Source organism: Nematostella vectensis, chromosome 3 (genome assembly GCF_932526225.1).
Source record: "Nematostella vectensis chromosome 3, jaNemVect1.1, whole genome shotgun sequence".
Taxonomy (NCBI): domain Eukaryota; kingdom Metazoa; phylum Cnidaria; class Anthozoa; order Actiniaria; family Edwardsiidae; genus Nematostella; species Nematostella vectensis.
In genome coordinates, this window is record NC_064036.1 from 17289520 (window position 1) to 17310504 (window position 20985).

The following is a 20985-nucleotide window of genomic DNA, read 5'->3' on the forward strand; positions in this document are numbered from 1 at the left end:
CTCCGGCATCAGTCTAAGGGATAAATGGTCTTGCAGATATGCATCCAACCAAGGTGTTGGCATCTACTCTTAAGCCAAATAATAGCACAGGTTCTTTGACAAATCTCAAATCGAACAAGGAGAGAAAAGCAGAATCACCCCTCTCAATAAAACGCTCAAAATACCACACAAGGGAGAGAGATCAGCAAACACAGCTCAAGACACAAATAGATACCTTTATTCTGATCCTCCAGGTACATTTCCATGGCCTCAAAACACAATGTACACTCCTTGAAGGCTTGTACAACCACGAAGATGTCTTTACGTATTGCAAAGCATTCTGGGAGATCCAGGGGAAAATTCACGAGGGGAGGGCCAGTCAACACTCCTCTCCCCAAAGTCAGATGGTTTTTTAGAAGTCTTTTCACCCCGAAGCCAAACAAATCAATTCCAGGTCATACAGACCCAGAATAGCAGTGTAAACAATTTTGAAATCAATTTGGTTTCAGAAAAGACAGCATTTAGGAGAGCTGTGGTGATTCATTAGAAAATTATTTTCTCATCCAGGCAAAGCCAAACAAGAAAAAATCATCATGAATCCACCTTTGCTTGCAAATATCCATAAGCAAAGCACTCAATTATGCCCCAAAACACTTCATGATGTCCTGAGACACTCTCCTAATATGCTCATAGCTGTATTTTTGATGAAAAATACAAGCAACCATCAACTTGTGCTGGCTTCAGCACAACGACGAGGGATTAAAAGTGGGGACCGCAAAGCACTGTTGGAAAGCTTGGATACCGCTGACTAGGTGCAGCTGTGTTTGACTTTGATGGGCTGTATAAAACTCAGAATAGGGGGGGAGGTATCTGTTTTCAGTCTGTTTTTTGTAAATGCAGCTCAAAAATAGCCAGGAGTCAATGGGTTAACCAAAAATCCATAAAGTGTTTTCACATTTACCTGAGCAGGAAGAAAATTTGGTGTGGTGGGCAGGTCAGGGAATGTTGAACCCCCAGTTGACTTCTACTTTGACGAGAAAGTCAATTCGTCTTCATTATCTTTTTACCAAATTTAATAGTTGATCAATACATGTTACCATGATCAGGCTTTGGCAAATGACCCCAGTTTCATAAGATATTTCAGCGGTATCCAGGAAGATATTACATTATCTAGGCTGGTCATTACCTTGGGTCCTTTCTCTGGTGCCATCCTGCTGTTAGTACAAGACTTCTTGATCCAGAACATAAAGAAAGGCTAAGGAAATTTGTCAACTTACCCTCACCCTGTCTGTCATTTATAAGTATACTAAACAGAGTACTAAGTACACCTGTTTGAATAGGGAGCATAGTGCAGTCAATTTGATTTCTAGGAAAGCACTTGGTCATTAGACCATTGTGACCTCGTGCTAATTTATCGGATGTAGGGTTAAAAGTAGGGCTTAGTACCATCCCAATAAAATGCAAAACTTACTATTTGTCTGTAAAAGACAAGGGTGTGGTATACAATAAAAGAAATCATTGTTTCAATATTTGTTTTTATAGTGCATAACTGGTTCACAGAAACTTGAGCCATAATTGAGTCTTTTTACTTTTTGGATCAGAATGCACCTGTATAGTATTTTGTTTTTATCTTGCAATCTATGATGCCTACAAATAATGTAGAAATAATAACAATTGAATTAGCTTTTGTTTCTATTTGCCCAAAACCGGTCTGGATCCTTAGTTTTATAAAGGGTTTACCCAAACGTATGTTTTATACTTTAAGTTAATTATACAAAATAGAGACATGACTTTACTGTTTTCATTCAATGGTTATCCTCCCTGTATCTACACTTGCTTTTACTGTAAGAATGAGAAGTCTTCAACTGAATGGGTAAAAGAGAAAGCTTTTTGGTTTATTCAAAAGTATAATCTATAATGCAGTTTATAAAATATGACTGGTTGCTTTATACACTTCACTAACACATCAATCAATCTTATAGCAACAAAACATGTTTCCTTTACAAAAGAATGTTTATGATTTAAAATCACATGGAAAATGTAATACAATTGTCTATGTATCTGCTTTTTCTTGAGCAATATATCTTGTTGATTATTCAGATGTCACCATGACTTGCTTCTTGGGTATAGCTAGGATGAAATCATATAATTGATTAGAAATTATATAATAGATTCAACATGCAAGTTTGGCCCCCAATTCATTCAGACAAACTGTTTAGTTAACATTACTAGAATACAAATAATGGACTGATCCCAACGGTAAAAAAACACTACTATTTATTACATATTTATACTTGAATTCCAATTTATAGTAGCTTGTAAATAGAATTAAAACTTCACACACCACAAAACAATCTTGTCCTAGCTCGAGGCGATGTAAAAATAAAAACAAACAAGAGGAAAGCAAGATTTGATCTACAAACAACATCCTTTCTATAGAAGGCCTGCATAACTTCAATCGGCAATAATGTGGACAAAGTCAAGATGCATTTTCTAGCAAAACAGAGTTTCCCCGCCACTTTAAGTACCTATAAGCCTATGATGACTAATTTAAATCCTGTTTTCTGAATTTTAAAGCTATGAAAAGTAAATTTTAGGCATAAAAAGCTCACCTTTTGTCGAGGTTTGAAATCGTTGTTTTCCGATCATGCGTTTGCTCCTTTTTTGCATAAATCACGTTGGTTTCGTAGCTTTACTTCTACTGAGTTTCCTTTTTTACACATTCTATCGGACTAGAAGGTAGAGTTGGCATCTTTATACATCAGGAAGCGCTTTGAAACCTCTCCCCTCTGTATTTTGTACTTGACTCGGGCCGCCATCTTGAATTTGATCCTCACTCCACAGCGGTTGATTGACAAATGAGCCGATGCTTCCAATGGAAGCACCCTTTTATACCGCGCCTTCGTGTATAAGATCGTGGCGACAGCTGCAGCATTTCATAAATTTTAGCCAAACGCAACTCGGGGAAGCGAGACGAGCGCTGTGCATTGCTTTTATTTTTGTACAATTTCAAAAACGTTGGTACGATCATCGTAATATAGTTTGACACCAACACACAATTTTTTTTTGTTCACCCTTGCTGGTAGCCTTTACCCCTCCCCCCTTTCCTCCCTCAACCACACACTTGTCTTTGGGGGCCTGCTTCTTCTCTGCCTTTTCAGAATCCTCCGAAGATTCACGTAGAGACAGGAGAAAGGAACCACACAACAATATATTTTTTCCTCGCCGACCAAAATTCTTCTTGGACTTAAATGCAACCTAAATGATCTTTTTTCCGCAATCTCAGCGTAATTATGTACTACCTGAGAAAGTTACCGTTTACTTTGGGGTTCCTGTGGATTTTACGGGAAGAGTCAGGTGCGCTCCACAACATTTATTTTCTATTTCCTGATGAAAGCCAGTTTGTGATCTTCCTTGCCTTGTCAAATGGCAATGTAAAGAAAAAAAGGCAAATAAGAACTTAAATTGTGCTATTATTTATGTTTATGTTTCACTGTTGTGCATGGGAAAAGCATTTGTCAGTCGGTTTAATTTTAGCAGGGGCAGCGGGTGGGGAGGGGGGACAGAATGCCTAGCTCTGGCACCCCCCCCCCCCCCCCTCACACACACACACACACCATCTTAAAAAGTCGATTTCTATCATATTTCAAAAAACATACAGTAGTGCCTTATTATGAGCCCCAGAGGAAGATATCATACAGAATTTGATATTTTTAAAAACTATTCATTTTTAGCGAATTTCAGGTACCCCCCACACCCTCCCACCCTGGAAACTATCCCTCCTCCCCCCCCCCCCCCTTTTCTTTTGTGACCACTTTGCTACCCCTGAATGGAGAATTGTATAAGAGGAGAAGACTGGAGACCAGGGCTCCCCTTAGTTCTAGTCTCCCTCCAAAAATGAGGACTGGGCCCGGGTAATACACAAGGCCTCTTGACTAGGGGCTAGGCCTGGTTACATTGTGCAATATGGCGATGGCTATCGAAGGTAAGCTATACACTCTTCAATCACACCTTTTCCACACTTTGATCTTCAAGAAATGCGAAATGTGCATACAAACCCACCCATGGGACAAGTCTTTGTTTATCCATAGCTTGGAATTCGTGTGAAGCTCAGATCGTTTGTATTTTTCGTGGAGCAGCCGTTGCGTATTACTGTTCACGTGTCATTATTTGTCAAGACTTGCACGTGAAGAAGCTTTATGTTTTTTACCAAGAACTAGCCGGAACACCCTTACATTAAGATGGTGCGGAGATGTGATGACGGCTATAGGTTGTTCGTGTATTGGAGGTTATCGTGCGAGTCCGCCCGTACACGACGTTTTCTTCCTACAATCCAAATTGTTGACACAGCGGTACCCCAGGCTCACGGCCTAAGCAATCCTGACTTCGAATCTATGTACAGAAGTTGTACTTCTTTACTGGCGTGTTCTATTGTTTTTCTCCGCCGGAAATTGGCTTTAAATTATTCCCATTGCCTGTGTACACACCTATTTTAAAGAAGGTTGCACATGGAGAACCCATGTGTTGTGACCAGCATTTTTGCTTCATGGGTATCAAAGCACAAGCGGAACGCACGTATTTTCCCGATTCTCACTAGAACACAAGCGGAAATGCAAGAAAACGCAACTGCTTGATTTTCTAGCACTTGTGCTTGTGTTTGACCGATTCTCACTTGTGTTGCGCTTGTGTTTGACCGATTCTCACTTGTGTTGCGCTTGTGTTTGACCGATTCTCACTTGAGTTGCGCTTGTGTTTGACCGATCCTCACTTGTGTTGCGCTTGTGTTTGACCGATTCTCACTTGTGTTGCGCTTGTGTTTGACCGATTCTCACTTGTGTTGCGCTTGTGTTTGACCGATCCTCACTTGTGTTGCGCTTGTGTTTGACCGATTCTCACTTGTGTTGCGCTTGTGTTTGACCGATTCTCACTTGTGTTGCGCTTGTGTTTGACCGATTCTCACTTGTGTTGCGCTTGTGTTTGACCGATTCTCACTTGTGTTGCGCTTGTGTTTGACCGATCCTCACTTGTGTTGCGCTTGTGTTTGACCGATCCTCACTTGTGTTGCGCTTGTGTTTGACCGATTCTCACTTGTGTTGCGCTTGTGTTTGACCGATCCTCACTTGTGTTGCGCTTGTGTTTGACCGATTCTCACTTGTGTTGCGCTTGTGTTTGACCGATTCTCACTTGTGTTGCGCTTGTGTTTGACCGATTCTCACTTGTGTTGCGCTTGTGTTTGACCGATTCTCACTTGTGTTGCGCTTGTGTTTGACCGATTCTCACTTGTGTTGCGCTTGTGTTTGACTGATTCTCACTTGAGTTGCGCTTGTGTTTGACCGATTCTCACTTGTGTTGCGCTTGTGTTTGACCGATTCTCACTTGTGTTGCGCTTGTGTTTGACCGATTCTCACTTGAGTTGCGCTTGTGTTTGACTGATTCTCACTTGAGTTGCGCTTGTGTTTGACCGATTCTCACTTGTGTTGCGCTTGTATTTGACCGATTCTCACTTGTGTTGCGCTTGTGTTTGACCGATTCTCACTTGTGTTGCGCTTGTGTTTGACTGATTCTCACTTGAGTTGCGCTTGTGTTTGACCGATCCTCACTTGTGTTGCGCTTGTGTTTGACCGATTCTCACTTGTGTTGCGCTTGTGTTTGACCGATTCTCACTTGTGTTGCGCTTGTGTTTGACCGATTCTCACTTGTGTTGCGCTTGTGTTTGACTGATTCTCACTTGAGTTGCGCTTGTGTTTGACCGATTCTCACTTGTGTTGTGCTTGTGTTTGACCGATTCTCACTTGAGTTGCGCTTGTGTTTGACCGATCCTCACTTGTGTTGCGCTTGTGTTTGACTGATTCTCACTTGAGTTGCGCTTGTGTTTGACCGATTCTCACTTGTGTTGTGCTTGTGTTTGACTGATTCTCACTTGAGTTGCGCTTGTGTTTGACCGATTCTCACTTGTGTTGCGCTTGTGTTTGACCGATTCTCACTTGTGTTGCGCTTGTGTTTGACCGATTCTCACTTGTGTTGCGCTTGTGTTTGACCGATTCTCACTTGTGTTGCGCTTGTGTTTGACCGATTCTCACTTGTGTTGCGCTTGTGTTTGACTGATTCTCACTTGTGTTGCGCTTGTGTTTGACCGATTCTCACTTGAGTTGCGCTTGTGTTTGACCGATTCTCACTTGTGTTGTGCTTGTGTTTGACTGATTCTCACTTGAGTTGCGCTTGTGTTTGACCGATTCTCACTTGTGTTGCGCTTGTGTTTGACCGATTCTCACTTGTGTTGCGCTTGTGTTTGACCGATTCTCACTTGTGTTGCGCTTGTGTTTGACTGATTCTCACTTGAGTTGCGCTTGTGTTTGACCGATCCTCACTTGTGTTGCGCTTGTGTTTGACCGATTCTCACTTGTGTTGCGCTTGTGTTTGACCGATTCTCACTTGTGTTGCGCTTGTGTTTGACCGATTCTCACTTGTGTTGCGCTTGTGTTTGACTGATTCTCACTTGAGTTGCGCTTGTGTTTGACCGATTCTCACTTGTGTTGTGCTTGTGTTTGACCGATTCTCACTTGAGTTGCGCTTGTGTTTGACCGATCCTCACTTGTGTTGCTCTTGTGTTTGACTGATTCTCACTTGAGTTGCGCTTGTGTTTGACCGATTCTCACTTGTGTTGTGCTTGTGTTTGACTGATTCTCACTTGAGTTGCGCTTGTGTTTGACCGATTCTCACTTGTGTTGCGCTTGTGTTTGACCGATTCTCACTTGTGTTGCGCTTGTGTTTGACCGATTCTCACTTGTGTTGCGCTTGTGTTTGACCGATTCTCACTTGTGTTGCGCTTGTGTTTGACCGATTCTCACTTGTGTTGCGCTTGTGTTTGACCGATTCTCACTTGTGTTGCGCTTGTGTTTGACCGATTCTCACTTGTGTTGCGCTTGTGTTTGACCGATTCTCACTTGTGTTGCGCTTGTGTTTGACCGATTCTCACTTGTGTTGCGCTTGTGTTTGACCGATTCTCACTTGTGTTGCGCTTGTGTTTGACCGATTCTCACTTGTGTTGCGCTTGTGTTTGACCGATTCTCACTTGTGTTGCGCTTGTGTTTGACCGATTCTCACTTGTGTTGCGCTTGTGTTTGACCGATTCTCACTTGTGTTGCGCTTGTGTTTGACCGATTCTCACTTGTGTTGCGCTTGTGTTTGACCGATTCTCACTTGTGTTGCGCTTGTGTTTGACCGATCCTCACTTTTGTTGTGTTTGACCGATCCTCACTTGTGTTGCGCTTGTGTTTGACCGATTCTCACTTGTGTTGCGCTTGTGTTTGACCGATTCTCACTTGTGTTGCGCTTGTGTTTGACCGATTCTCACTTGTGTTGCGCTTGTGTTTGACCGATTCTCACTTGTGTTGCGCTTGTGTTTGACCGATTCTCACTTGTGTTGCGCTTGTGTTTGACCGATTCTCACTTGTGTTGCGCTTGTGTTTGACCGATTCTCACTTGTGTTGCGCTTGTGTTTGACCGATTCTCACTTGTGTTGCGCTTGTGTTTGACCGATTCTCACTTGTGTTGCGCTTGTGTTTGACCGATTCTCACTTGTGTTGCGCTTGTGTTTGACCGATTCTCACTTGTGTTGCGCTTGTGTTTGACCGATTCTCACTTGTGTTGCGCTTGTGTTTGACCGATTCTCACTTGTGTTGCGCTTGTGTTTGACCGATCCTCACTTGTGTTGCGCTTGTGTTTGACCGATTCTCACTTGTGTTTGACCGATCCTCACTTGTGTTGTGCTTGTGTTTGACCGATCCTCACTTGTGTTGCGCTTGTGTTTGACCGACCCTCACTTGTGTTGCGCTTGTGTTTGACCGACCCTCACTTGTGTTGTGCTTGTGTTTGACCGATCCTCACTTGTGTTGCGCTTGTGTTTGACCGACCCTCACTTGTGTTGTGCTTGTGTTTGACCGATCCTCACTTGTGTTGCGCTTGTGTTTGACCGATTCTCACTTGTGTTGTGCTTGTGTTTGACCGATCCTCTCATTTGTGTTGCGCTTGTGTTTGACCGATCCTCACTTGTGTTGTGCTTGTGTTTGACCGATCCTCACTTGTGTTGCGCTTCCATTTGGGCTTATGCTTGCACTTGCGTCCCAGTAAGAACCAACTTAAGAGTTTATTACCGAGAGCCAAGACAATAAGTGATATAAGTGATATAAGCATATTGAGGTGAAGGCTCAAGTTAATTAACTGACTTAATACAGATTGACAAAGGTTTCCACACAAAAATGTTTTTCAGAATCTCAGGCTAAGTTTAAACATCGTATTATCCATGAGCCGTATTCAAAGCAAATCCATGCAAATGATGATTAAACAATTGTCTCAGTTCATTTGCATGCATTTACATTGAACATGGCTCATTGAACTTAATCTTAATCCTTAATCTTAATCTTAAGCCTTAATCTTTTAAATTGAACCCTGATTAAACAAAGAGTGGTGTAGAGGATTCAAATTCCATTAGCATATATATCTAAAAGTTATTTCTACTGCAATTTCTAAGGCAATCAAAAAGGAAAACTATTAACAATCAACCACATCGATATGTGCTTAATAGTCACGAAAACTATTTCATCTTTGAAAACAAAGGCCTTGGTATCTTAATTGTACCAAATACAAAGAAAAGTATTCCCTTCGCAGCCAGTTTATGACATATCAATGTTATATTCAATTTCTAATAAGGGGTACTCTATCGTTTAATTTATTTGTAGGAAATATCAATCATGCAATAAGCAACCAATTTCCTTTGCAAAGTGCAATGTCATTATAAATGCAAGGGATGTATACAAGCTTTCTGGGATGTATCCATATACATAATGAGCAATTAAATTAAATTCATTTGCCCCGCTCTTCCCTGCTGAATATCAAAACCCTTCCCGGGCTCTTAGCTTCTTGCCTATTAATGAGGTTTGTACGTGAAATAAAGCCCTACAGAAGACAATGGAAACCGTTTCAATCATGTACCAACAAAACCTAATTCAACTCAACAAATAACAAAATCATTTTATAATCTATTTTTGCATGGCATAATAAACCTTACAGAATTTTGTCATTTAAGAAAAGTCAGGCCTTCACAATTTACAGTTACAGTAAAGATGATTTTCCAAAACATTGGCCGTTTTGGTTGGTAATTTGAATTAGCGTGACAAGTTGACAGGTTCATTTGCAAATGCCAATCAAATTTCCAACTACACAAATTTGGTGATTGGTTAGCAAAGTTAGACCGATTCAATGAATTACAATCCTTTTATCCAGCAAGGAGGTCTATGTCCGATTCATCTGGTGAGATGTGGTTAAAAGGTTGCTACAAAAGGGAAAAGCGCTACATTTGGTAAAATCGCTGTACCACTGTGGTTAGCACCAGAAATGTAGCATGCCTCAAATAATTGGGGGGGGGGGGGGGCGGGACACAATACAAAAACATTTTTAAAATATTGGGGGGCACAGCCATGCCCCTACTGGTCATTTCGATGTATTTTTTTTTTTATATTGTTGGGGCACGCCCCCAGTGCACCACCCCCTGCTACGGCCCTGAGCGCAAGCAGTTGCTCCAGGTTCGATGTCATTTTTTTTACTTCCTTCGAAACTTTAGTTCTAACTTTCTTTTTTCTTTTCTTCATAATAGATTAAAATAAACTTTTGACATTTTTAAGAAGAGAATGCAACGTTTTTTTCTGTTCTGGGTGACGTGACCATGGGTGGGGTCAGATGACATCATCACTTGTGTCATTTATGTCTAAAACACTTACAGTTGAAAATTCCAAGAGATTTCATAAAAAAACACTTGCTTTTATTAAACAGACAAATTTCCTTAGCATCAGACTCAGATAGTACCATAGGCCCTTTAAAAAAAGCTATTTTGGGAAAGTTTGTCTTCCCAGAAATGTCCCCTCTAAAACTTTGATATCACACATTGTTAAAGACAGTCTTGGATGTGTGCCTTGGAATGTTTGCAATACTCTAGATGCAGTCCTGATGTGGCTATCAATGACAGTCTTGGCTAGATAACACCAGGAATGTCAAAAGCACAGTGGATATATTACCTGAATGTTAAAAATCATTTTTCGTGTCAAATTGATGAATTGAGCTATAATCTATGGATGTTGTAAAAGAGATTTGATATTTGTCTTGGGAATAATTTTGTCATTTTTCTGTAACATATATACACATTACATATTTCATATTGATTTTTCAGGTGTGGGTTCTGGAAAAGAATGAGAAGGGTTAAGGCCGTTAGAAACGATCTGAGTCAAATCATTCTGAAGGGGGTGAGTTGGTTTTAAGAACATGTGATATGGACAAAATCACACAAAAACTAAAATTTCCTCTTTGATTTGCTTTTTCTCGATAATTTTATACTATTTATTATTATCATTTTTACAATTGTATTCTTTTAATATTTAAATCAATGTTTAATGAATCTCTGAAATAAATATAAGAACTAAATATTTTTGTGTCCAAAAAGCAAGGGAAAGACTTTGTCATAATACAGTTTTCAAGCATCACTCAAAATACATCAGAGTCATAGACAGTGGTGTGGCCCCCAATAAATAAATTAAAATTTCAAAAATTTGATTACCTTCTCTCTTTATTAATTGCTCTTTTGCCCTAAAAATAGATCACATACACACAACTAAAAATGCTCTTATCACAGTACAGTATTGAAACCCCACCCTTGGCACTTGTACATTGTATCTAAGACACACAGAGCCATGGTTGAATTTACTGCTTAGAAGATATAATACTGTGCACTATTTACAGGGCTTCTGGAATTACGTGCTTGTGCGGAAGCGTGTAATTTGGCTTTCTCAGCGTAATCCGCGTAATCCACAAATTTCCGCGTAATCCCGCGTAATTTGGCTAAATTTTGAAAGACAAAACATTTGAGTGCACAGCTGATATGTTCTTTTAGGGTTCTTACCTGTATTTCTCGTAAAAAAAGACAGATATTCTTCGTAAGAGTGCGATATTTCGAAAACAAATAAAATGACTAGGCGTTCTTTGCTAAACAGCGAAGGCCTAGGACTAATAATAAAATACCTTTTTTAATTGGCTGGTGGCTAGGAGCCAATAAAAATCTGCGTAAGATATTTTTGCGCAAAAAATAAACCTTTTCAAGTTATTTCGTGCTTTCCTTCGATACAAAATGTACTTTGGGCGTAACAGTTGATATTCCGTGTAATTTAGCGCGTAATTCAGAAAAAAAATCCTGCGTAATTTTTACAGAAAACTGTATTGCAAAATCCTGCGTAATTTAGCACGTAATTTAGCAAAGAATCCTGCGTAATTTTGAGCTTTTTTCCGCGTATTCCCTGAAGCCCTGTGTTAGTATAGTTTTGATGTCATTGCTAGACCTGAAACTAAGCTCATTGTTTTTATGAGTGTCTTTCAAAACATATGAAGATAAAACAATGACTTGATTTATTTGCATTGAATGTGAAAAATAATAGATTGGTTTTCAAAAACCCGTGAAATACTTTTTAGTTTATTTAGTACTGATACACTGTAATTTCTTTGTTCTCTTTTGTTTTGGCTTGACTATAACACTTTAACAATTACATTTTGTTGCACAGGATTTTGAAAACCACTCTATGACATTTAAATTCAGTCTAATAGTTAGTTCAGACTAATATGAACACTTTATTTTTCACAAGTTTACATTTTATCCACACTAGTGCTATAAAGACATGACTCTTTGAAGAATTTTGCCTATCATTCTTATTTATGCAGGTGCAATAAATAATGGTCTATTTCCATGGAGACCAACTTCATTCGACTGGAATGCTTATGAATATTATGATATTTAATAAAGAATTAGGAAATCTAATAATGTGAAATCTGTTTAAGATGCCAAAAGGTCTGTTTATATATAGATGTATTGTTTTATGTAATTTAGCATTTAGCTTTTCAAATTTAACCATTATTTTTTTCCATTAAGATATTTTTATTAGCTTTATTATGATTTCATAAAATGTTGTTTTCTTCTAATATTTTACTGTTTTTCCTCAGTTACTCTACTAAAGAAGGATAATACAAAACCAAAGGCACGTGCTTTGTACTGTGTATAAGATCCATACCCAATCTTCTATTGTTTAGTACTGAGCTCTCAGGCAACTACATTTAATTATCTTACTACTCTGGCTGATAGCCGTTTTGTTTAGAATCTTTTTTTACACAATTTGTTAGCTTTTTGAGATCTACACTAGTTCAATGAACAAATACAGTAGCATGGTTATAAGTAGTCATTAAACAATTTTGTTATGGAAATAACTATTTTGATTATATTATGTGTTACTTTTTGTCATCTGGACAAAGCACATTTGAAAGCTAAGTATGTGTAGGATTATGTGTCAATAATATAATTGCAAATCTAAAAACACCATTAGATGTACAGTTTGTAGCAAAAGTTAATTCTTCAAGCTAAAAAATAATATTTTGCATGGTTTGAGTAAATTCTAATCAATCTGGGAATTACCAGCTACTATTACTAGTGCTAAACCCGAACAACACATACACAATAATTTCTTCCAATTTGCCATAGCAATAGCTGCGGCATCTAATAATCTCACCCTGCCCCTAAATTAATCTATGGAAAGCGAGCATTTTCATTTTCTCTCCTTTTATTGTCCTCCCCTCTAATATCAAGGAAGTCCTCTACCATCCTACGATAGAATTCCTCTACTATCCTGTTTAACAGCTTTAAAGAAATTGTTACACAACTTTTTCCTCACCCAATATCTTCCCACCTTGAAGAGATATTTTGTGATAACTGCCACATTTATCTTAACTCCCTATTTTCCCTTTTCCTTTTTTTTTTCCTTTTTCAATTCATTTGAGTGTTAATGTTACAGTATGTGAATGTTTCATGTATGTTCCTTCCATTATTATATTTGTCATTTAGCTGTTATGTGGTGTACTCATGCCTCATGCCACCATACTCCTACAAAGTGTTTAGGGATTTATATAATTTTAAGCATAGGTAGAGAGGGCCGTTAATTAGAAAACTTGTGCTAAAGGATTAAAATGTAACCTCTATAATAAATAAAGATTATTGTATTTTATTCTGATATAGATACTTTAGGTAATGACAGTTACCTCATGCACATTTTTTATTCAATTCACAGAATAGCATTTTTTTAAGGTTTGGAAAGATTTACATCTTCACCAGCACTGAACCTGTTTAGACTTGACAAAAACTGAAATTCTAAAATTCTGTGGAATTTCAATATGTTGGTATAGAATTCCTAATACTCGGGATGAGGTAGCCTTGACTTGACATACCTTGCTGCAAGGGCAGCTGTGACTATTTTTGTTTTTCAGAGTCATTCCCATATGATGAATATTTTTCTTAGCAGATGTCTGTTGTCCCCGAATTGTCCAAGTTTCTTCATGATGATCCATATATTCAACCATACGTTCAAGAAATAGAAAGAAGGTAAGTAAGGCAGTTCACATTTCATTTTATAATTGGATGTAAAGTTTGTTAAACTTTCTTGCCAGGTGCAAATGAAGGTTAAAATTATAATTGAAAGATGCAGTGTAAATTATTTATACAGGGATTCTGACAAGATGTGTAGGCGAGGAAATGCACATTCCAACTAAACACGCACAATCAAAAACACATTTTCATAGTTTCCACAAAATCCTGCAAAATTACTTCAAATTCCACAACATCTTTTAACCTGGGCTGGTGTTATTTTTTCATACCTAAATCATTTTAATGCCAAATATTGACAACTTTCCTTGATAAACATGTTGAGTTAAGATTTAGAAATGCTTAATGGGAAAATCGACTATACTATAGGCATTTCACACTTTTCCATGAATGACTTGGGCTAGGTTAAAATCGACTAGGCACTCTTTTTTCTCTCTTTTTTTAATTTTTTTTTATTTTTCACAAAAGACTAGGACTGAATCTTAGCTCTCACATTTTCTTCCTGGTTTCTTATTGCAATTTCTAATATTAAAAATACAGTAAGTGATTCCTTTTTGTTCAAATTATTTTCGAACGGATAAGATTGTCACGAACAACCAAGGAAAGACTATCACACCTCAAATACTCCCAACTATTTCTATAGGCAGACAACATCCACCAATTTTGCTCCTCGTGTAACATTAATCACCAGGTCATAACCTTATAGCCCACATTATCAGGTACAATCTGTGTTATACCATGCTTGCCTGCAACATCAATGTTTTTACCAGGCAATATGCCTCCATTAATCCCGGATGAAAAATCCCTGCACAATCAACATTACAAAAAAACAGCTGCATATTCTTGCACAATGAGTGTTATGCCCCAAAATCCAGCACAATTTCACTTTTTCCCAACACCCTGTAAGCCCTGTTTATGCCAGAACACCAAGAGATCTTACGGTATCTTTTGTGTTTATTCAAGGTACAAGTGCTTTAAATCAATCAAGACAGACATCCAAAATCATGAAGGGGGATTGGAGCCCTTCTCCCGAGGCTATGAGAAGTTTGGCATTAACAGGACAGCCTCTGGTGGCCAGGTGTACCGCGAGTGGGCTCCTGGTGCACATGGGTTGTTCCTAATTGGTGACTTTAGTGAGTAGAAAGAACAAATTCTGTTGCTTTATGTTTTGCTACTTTTATTTTGTGGATAGATTAGGTGCACATCAGGTGTGTACTCTTACAATAGCCTGTTGAATAACTGAACGCAGCTTGTCAACTACATACAGTGTTTTCTTGCGATGTGTGGACTTAACTTAGCTTGTCAACTACATACAGTGTTTATGCTATCTTGCAATGTGTAGACTGATTTTAGCTTGTCAAATACTGTGTTTATGATCTTCCTTTGTGTGGACTGAACTAACTACCTTGTCTCCTACAGTGTTAAATGTACTGTAATGTTAAATGTGCTGTAAGCTATCTTGCTTTTTTTTATATTTTCTTGTCAAACATGGGGTTTATGTTTGCCATGCAGTAGGTACTTTGACTGAACCTAGTCTTAAATTGACTATGCAGATGGGTGGAACAGGACTTCACATCCATGCAAGAGGAATGAGTATGGAGTCTGGGAACTAGAGATCCCTTGTTTAGACAACGGCTCTTTATCTATACCTCATGGCAGCAAAGTCAAGGTATTCATAAAAGTAGAGATATTCTTAAAATTGTCTTTTACAATTTTTAATAAAACTTTTATTATCACAGTTGTCGGTCCATTATGGTTGTAAAATTTTAAACTTTGTAGAACAAGATGTGGCAAAGGCCATACAATAGAATTCAAATGCAATACATGCATTATTGTAGAAATTAAGCGTACTAAAGGTGCAATAATAATTACAATAATCATATTATTTCCATGATAGGTAAGACAAAAATTGCATAAAAAATCGCAAATGTTAACCAGCTTTACTACTTTTGTAAAAACCTCTTATTTAGGGGCTTGTGTAGTTGGATGTTTAATGAGGAGTCTTAATGAGACTTATTCAACCTTAGAAATTTGGTAAATATCATTATACTTATAATAGGCAACAGCTTACCATATTCATATAAATACCTTCTAAATACAAATATTCAATCACTACCTTTGAACATTCCCATCTTAAGGTTGGCATCCAACTGCAGTCTGGTGAAATAGTAGACCGCATCTCTCCTTGGATCCGCTATGCCGCGCCTCCTCAAGATGAAACTAATACTGTGTACGAAGGAATTAACTGGGACCCGCCCAACCCTTATCAGTTCAAGCACACTCGCCCTAAAAGGCCCAAAAGTCTCCGTGTTTATGAAGCTCACGTTGGCATTGCATCCAATGAGCCTAAAGTTGCCAGCTATCAGCACTTTGCTGAGGTTGTCATTCCCAAAGTCCATGGATTGGGATATAATTGCATCCAGCTTATGGCAGTGATGGAGCATGCATACTATGCTTGTTTTGGTTACCAAGTGACCAGCTTCTTTGCAGCATCAAGGTGGAGTATTGATCATATGAAATAATATGCTCGTTAATAATAAGGCTCATTTCTCATATTAGAGGTATTCGAAGTTGATGGTGTGCCCTCCTTTCTAGTCGTTATGGAACTCCAGATGAGCTACGCCTTTTGATTGACACTGCACACTCGTATGGGATAGTAGTGCTGCTAGATATAGTGCACAGTCATGCGGCCAAGAACGTGATGGATGGGTTGAACCAGTTTGATGGCACAGAGGGCTGTTATTTCCATTCGGGAGGGAGAGGAACCCACTCTCTTTGGGACAGTAGATTATTTGACTACACGCAGTAAGTGTATTCCGACTATGGATACTAAGTAAATTTGACTTTGCACCTTTTCAAAGATTTTACAAAAGATTTGTTATTATTAATCATATTTTCTGCTTTGCTTTTCTACTTAACTTTTCTATTTTGCTGTTTGATAAAGAACAACAGGTTGTTGTAATTTGCAACATATGAAATGTGTAGTCATTGCATTAATTTCCCGTTTGATAGCAAGAAACTCTGTTTGGGGCTAGACTCAGGTTAATCTTTGCTGGGGGTGCAGAAGCCATCCGCCCCTTCTCCCTTCCTTTTGCTGGCTAGCCACTGATTCAGAAAAATTATAGGTTTTGCTGAGGTTGCACAAATCCCCCCTACACCCCTCAAAGCTCCCCTATACCCCCCACCCCTGTTACCTACAGTACTCTTAAATACGTATTGTGTTGTTATGTAGAGGTTTCACAAATCGTCTGGAGTGCAATAACATGAGCACCTTTTGCTTTCAGATGGGAAGTGCTGCGTTTTCTACTGTCCAATCTCAGGTGGTACATGGATTTTTACCAATTTGATGGATTCAGATTCGATGGTGTGACATCGATGATATATCATGATCATGGCCTTGGTCATGGCTTTGGTGGTGACTATCCAGATTATTTTGGCCTTGGGGTGGACACCCAGTCACTTATTTACCTTATGCTAGCCAATGAAATGCTGCATAGCATATATCCAGATGTCATAACTGTGGCAGAGGTGGGTAATTATCAGTTACTTATCTACCTCATTAGCCAATAATGAAGCAGTATACTCAATAGCATATATCCAGATGTCATAACTGTGGCAGAGGTGGGTAATTATCAGTCACTTATCTACCTCATTAACCAATAATGAAGCAGTATACTCAAAAGCATATATCCAGATGTCATAACTGTGGCAGAGGTGGGTAATTATCAGTCACTTATCTACCTCATTAACCAATAATAAAGCAGTATACTCAATAGCATATATCCAGATGTAATAACTGTGGCAGAGGTGGGTAATTACCAGTCACTTATCTACCTCATTAGCCAATAATGAAGCAATATAATCAAAAGCATATACCCAGATGTCATTACTGTAGCAGAGGTGGGTAATTATGTATCAGTTACTTTTTTACCTCATTAGCCAATAATGAAGCAGTATACTCAATAGCATATACCCAGATGTCATTACTGTGGCAAGAGGTAAGTTTATCAATTACTGAAACAAACTCTTCCGTAGTCAAGTTTTACTACCAAATTCTTTGAGGTCCTTAATCAATTTCCCCCAAAAATTGGATCCACAACTGAAAATAAAAGATTCACAGATATAAACTTATGATACTAAAGTGGATATCCCCCCTTCAGGAGGTGTCCGGCTTGCCTGGCTTGTGTCGACCAATAGCTGAGGGGGGAACAGGGTTTGACTACCGACTTGGTATGGCTATACCAGACATGTGGATCAAGGTGGGTATGTTTAAAATTCACTCAAGACACGAATCAAGCTTGTCTTAATGTTTGTCAGATAGTGGACCAAATTCGAAATGTTTGGCGTTTGACGTTTCAACAGTCAATCAGCCGTTTAGAACAATTAGTTGACTGTAAACAGGCAAAAAAAGCTGTTTGAGTTACTTTCTAGTCTCACCATATGAAACAACATTTTTGTGTTTTGGGCATATGGGGTCGTTTTTTTTTTTCATTTTATCATCTCGAAGAGACTTGTGTGAACCAAACACGAGCCTTCATCTTACTTAATCTTTTTCAAGGTATTTACTCTTGCTCATTTACTGTGTGTTTCTCTTAAAGGTGTTGAAGAGCCTCAAAGATGAGGACTGGGTCATGGGGGACATCGTGTGGACGCTGATCAACCGTCGACACAATGAGAAGACGATCGCGTACGCTGAGAGCCATGACCAGGCGTTGGTGGGAGACAAGACAATTGCCTTTTGGCTCATGGACAAGGAGATGTATACTAACATGTCCGACCTGACCCCGTTCACGCCCATCATAGACCGAGGAATTGCACTGCATAAAATGATTAGGTAAAATCCTTAACCCTTCCCCAATACCTGGAACATTGATGTGATTACGGAAGGGCGAAACTTACGGGAAAATATACCACTTTTTTTTAATGTCTAAAAAAATGTTCAGCTCATTTGAGGAGGAATATATAGGAATATGTGGGGAACATATGCCATGTGGAAATAATATACCTGTTCCTAAAAAAATATTACATTTTTAGATTGAAGTTTCTGATAGAACATGCATTTATCAGTCGGTTAGGATTACAAAAGGGATAATTGGTTTATTATTTTATTTAAAAGGATACATCTCATATACCAGCACCAGCACTCAAACCACTCAAACCAATTTAAAGCCCCTTGCTGCGGCCCTGAAAAAAATGCTCACTGAAATATCACCGCCAACCTAGGTTGATCACTATGGGTCTCGGCGGAGAGGCGTATCTAAACTTCATCGGTAACGAATTTGGCCACCCTGAGTGGCTTGATTTTCCCCGCGCTGGCAACAACATCAGCTACCACTACGCACGGCGCCAGTGGCACCTTGTTGACGACGAACTGCTGCGCTACAAATACTTGTACAGATTTGACATGGCCATGCAGCACTTGGAGGCTAAGTATGGATGGCTCAGCACCGAACAGGCGAGTATTAGTCAGCAAAGAATGTAAGGTTGCACAACAATTTGGCGAACCAGCGATACTATACAAAGATACAACCCTCGCAATAGCCTACTACAAAATTTGAAAACATCGTCCAATTCGTTTAAGATAAATTCCAACAGAATATGGAGGAATTTCCATCAGTTGGCGTCGGAAAATTGCAGCAATAGTCTTGGTGTCTTTAAAGGGACAGCGTTATGGTACTGCGCATGTCTGGAGGCAGTGTTTATTGGAGGCTTTAATTGTCTACAAACAGTTGAACTTTAAAATGGCAATGCCTTGTTAAAATAATATGCAATATTTTATTGAAAACTATGTTTATTGACAGTTTGTGGTCATTTCCTTTGAATTGAAGTCTCCCACATGTACCAAATGCTTATAAGTCAATATTAGAATTTGACTAAAAGTCATTGTGTCCGGGCCGGATAGCTATTGCAAAGCTCTTACCATAACACTGCCCCTTTAAAGACGTCAGTAATCATGTTTGGTGTTTCCATTATAATTCTGTCCCTTATTGGAAGCTGTTGAAAATTGATTTTTAATTCTACACAAGCACGATTTTTTTCTGAATAATTTTCCATGTCAATTCAACTGTATATGCATTCCTGTATAATTTTAAACTTTAAAAATTGTTTTTCATCTCGTTGCAAACTGTATCGATTTAATTTAAGCATATATCCAAAGCTACTTAACTATTTAAAGTTATGGAAATTACCTCGGTACACAATTTCCCATAGACGGAGATGATTTCCAGGACTGTATTCGGCATAAAAATCGTGGTCACGAAGTGTGGGAGTACTAGCAAGTAACAGCTGGTGAACTTTTTATTATTATTATTTTAGGCTTACGTGAGCAATAAACATGAAGACGACAAGATAATCGCATTTGAGAGAGGAAATTTACTCTGGATCTTTAACTTTCATCCTACCAAGAGCTTTCCCGACTACAGAGTCGGAGTCAATAGGGCCGGAAAGTATCCTTTTTATAGCTGTTAATCTGCCTTGTGAGTCTAAGTCTACTAATAGATATATACTTTTTCTAATCTGCAAATCATTTGCCTCGACCTTTTTTCGGCGTCACCATGTACACTTGATTCAAAATGGATATCAGAATAAAGACTTCCCAACCCCTCCCAAAAACGCAAGGGACATACACATCGTTTAAAAGAGGTCGACAATAGTGAATACGCTAATATCGTCAGCAACTGTGTGTATGGGTAGACTATTATCCCCGGAAGGCAGTAATATTCCTGAGCGCATCTCGGTAGATTCAACCTCGTGCTAAGTACTGACGCTGAGGAGTTTGGCGGCCACAGACGAGTAGACCCTGACTGCCGGTACTACGTGGAGAGTAGACCTTGGCACAACAGGGCTTTTTCGCTTCTGGTACGTAACACAACAAACAACACACTCGCATTATTATGGTATTTTCATTTTCACAAATCATATACAAATTCTCATATTTCGATCACTTTAGTAATAGTAGACATAATTGGGAGAAATGTTATGCTGATCATTTCTTTTTAGGAAATGGGATACTGGCAGGTTTTTTTTATTGTCCTGAGACTTGACCATCCTTTCAAATTGTTCTGTGAATAGTGATAGAAAAGTATATAAAGTGGTTTACCTCTTAAATGGTATCTCTGACATCTCCCTCATTTTCTCATCTGTAAATGGTCGCTAAAGAGATGCACCAAATTAAAAAAAAATTACAACGTGTTTGTTACATGTGTACAGGTGTACATCCCGTGTAGATGCGCCTTGGTGCTAGCCCCGGACGATCTTCAACCGCCTACAACCTGACAAACCGGTCAAACGAGTTTTGGATCAAATGTATTAGGTGATGTACAGCTCCGTAGCATTACGATAGTCTGGCCACCTCGATCAATGATATATTAGTATATGCCTTTTTAAACGACTGGAATTGTCAATGGAAGAATAGGTTAATAGATTAAAAAGAAGAAAAAATAAAATGTGTTACATGATATGATTTTGTTTGTTTTAAAAAGTATGCCAGATAGATGGGTGTTTAAGGCATGATTAAGGTACCAGACCTCTTTTAGTGGGCAATC

At 38.8% G+C, this 20985-nt stretch overlaps 1 protein-coding gene and 1 long non-coding RNA gene across 7 annotated transcripts; one reads left to right on the forward strand and one right to left on the reverse strand.

The window, feature by feature from the left end:
• Positions 1–1853: 1853 nt before the first annotated feature.
• LOC125561372 lies at positions 1854–2881 on the reverse strand. The gene is made up of 2 exons (XR_007307401.1): positions 2592–2881; positions 1854–2109 (listed from the first exon to the last, which is right to left on the reverse strand). It is a non-coding gene; the product is annotated as an uncharacterized LOC125561372 (long non-coding RNA).
• A 999-nt stretch (positions 2882–3880) lies between these two features.
• Positions 3881–20900, forward strand: LOC5514244 (1,4-alpha-glucan-branching enzyme). Of its 6 annotated transcripts, XM_048725101.1 has the most exons (15): positions 3907–3964; positions 10202–10274; positions 12016–12050; positions 13362–13441; positions 14405–14574; positions 14995–15110; positions 15580–15938; positions 16037–16246; positions 16726–16969; positions 17602–17700; positions 18040–18275; positions 18665–18896; positions 19757–19887; positions 20182–20299; positions 20651–20900. In XM_048725101.1, the coding sequence occupies exons 4-15, from the start codon at positions 13362–13364 to the stop codon at positions 20714–20716; spliced, it is 2061 nt and encodes a 686-aa protein (XP_048581058.1). In that variant the 5' UTR covers positions 3907–3964; positions 10202–10274; positions 12016–12050; the 3' UTR covers positions 20717–20900. The 6 variants fall into 6 exon arrangements, with proteins under 6 accessions (XP_048581056.1, XP_048581057.1, XP_048581058.1 ...); XM_048725099.1 differs by lacking the exon at positions 12016–12050 and having other exon boundaries at positions 3881–3964; positions 13359–13441; XM_048725100.1 differs by lacking the exon at positions 12016–12050 and having other exon boundaries at positions 3881–3964.
• The last annotated feature ends 85 nt before the right edge of the window (positions 20901–20985 follow it).

What these genes read in the sequence shown, in the direction of transcription:
- LOC5514244 (XM_048725097.1), top strand. Translation starts at nt 4,221, where the DNA reads ATGGTGCGGAGATGTGATGACGGCTATAGGTTGTTCGTGTATTGGAGG. An exon ending in AGATTATTTGACTACACGCA is followed by an intron (nt 16,247 to 16,725) that starts GTAAGTGTATTC and finishes TTTTGCTTTCAG; the next exon opens with ATGGGAAGTGCTGCGTTTTC. An exon ending in ATGTCATAACTGTGGCAGAG is followed by an intron (nt 16,970 to 17,601) that starts GTGGGTAATTAT and finishes TCCCCCCTTCAG; the next exon opens with GAGGTGTCCGGCTTGCCTGG.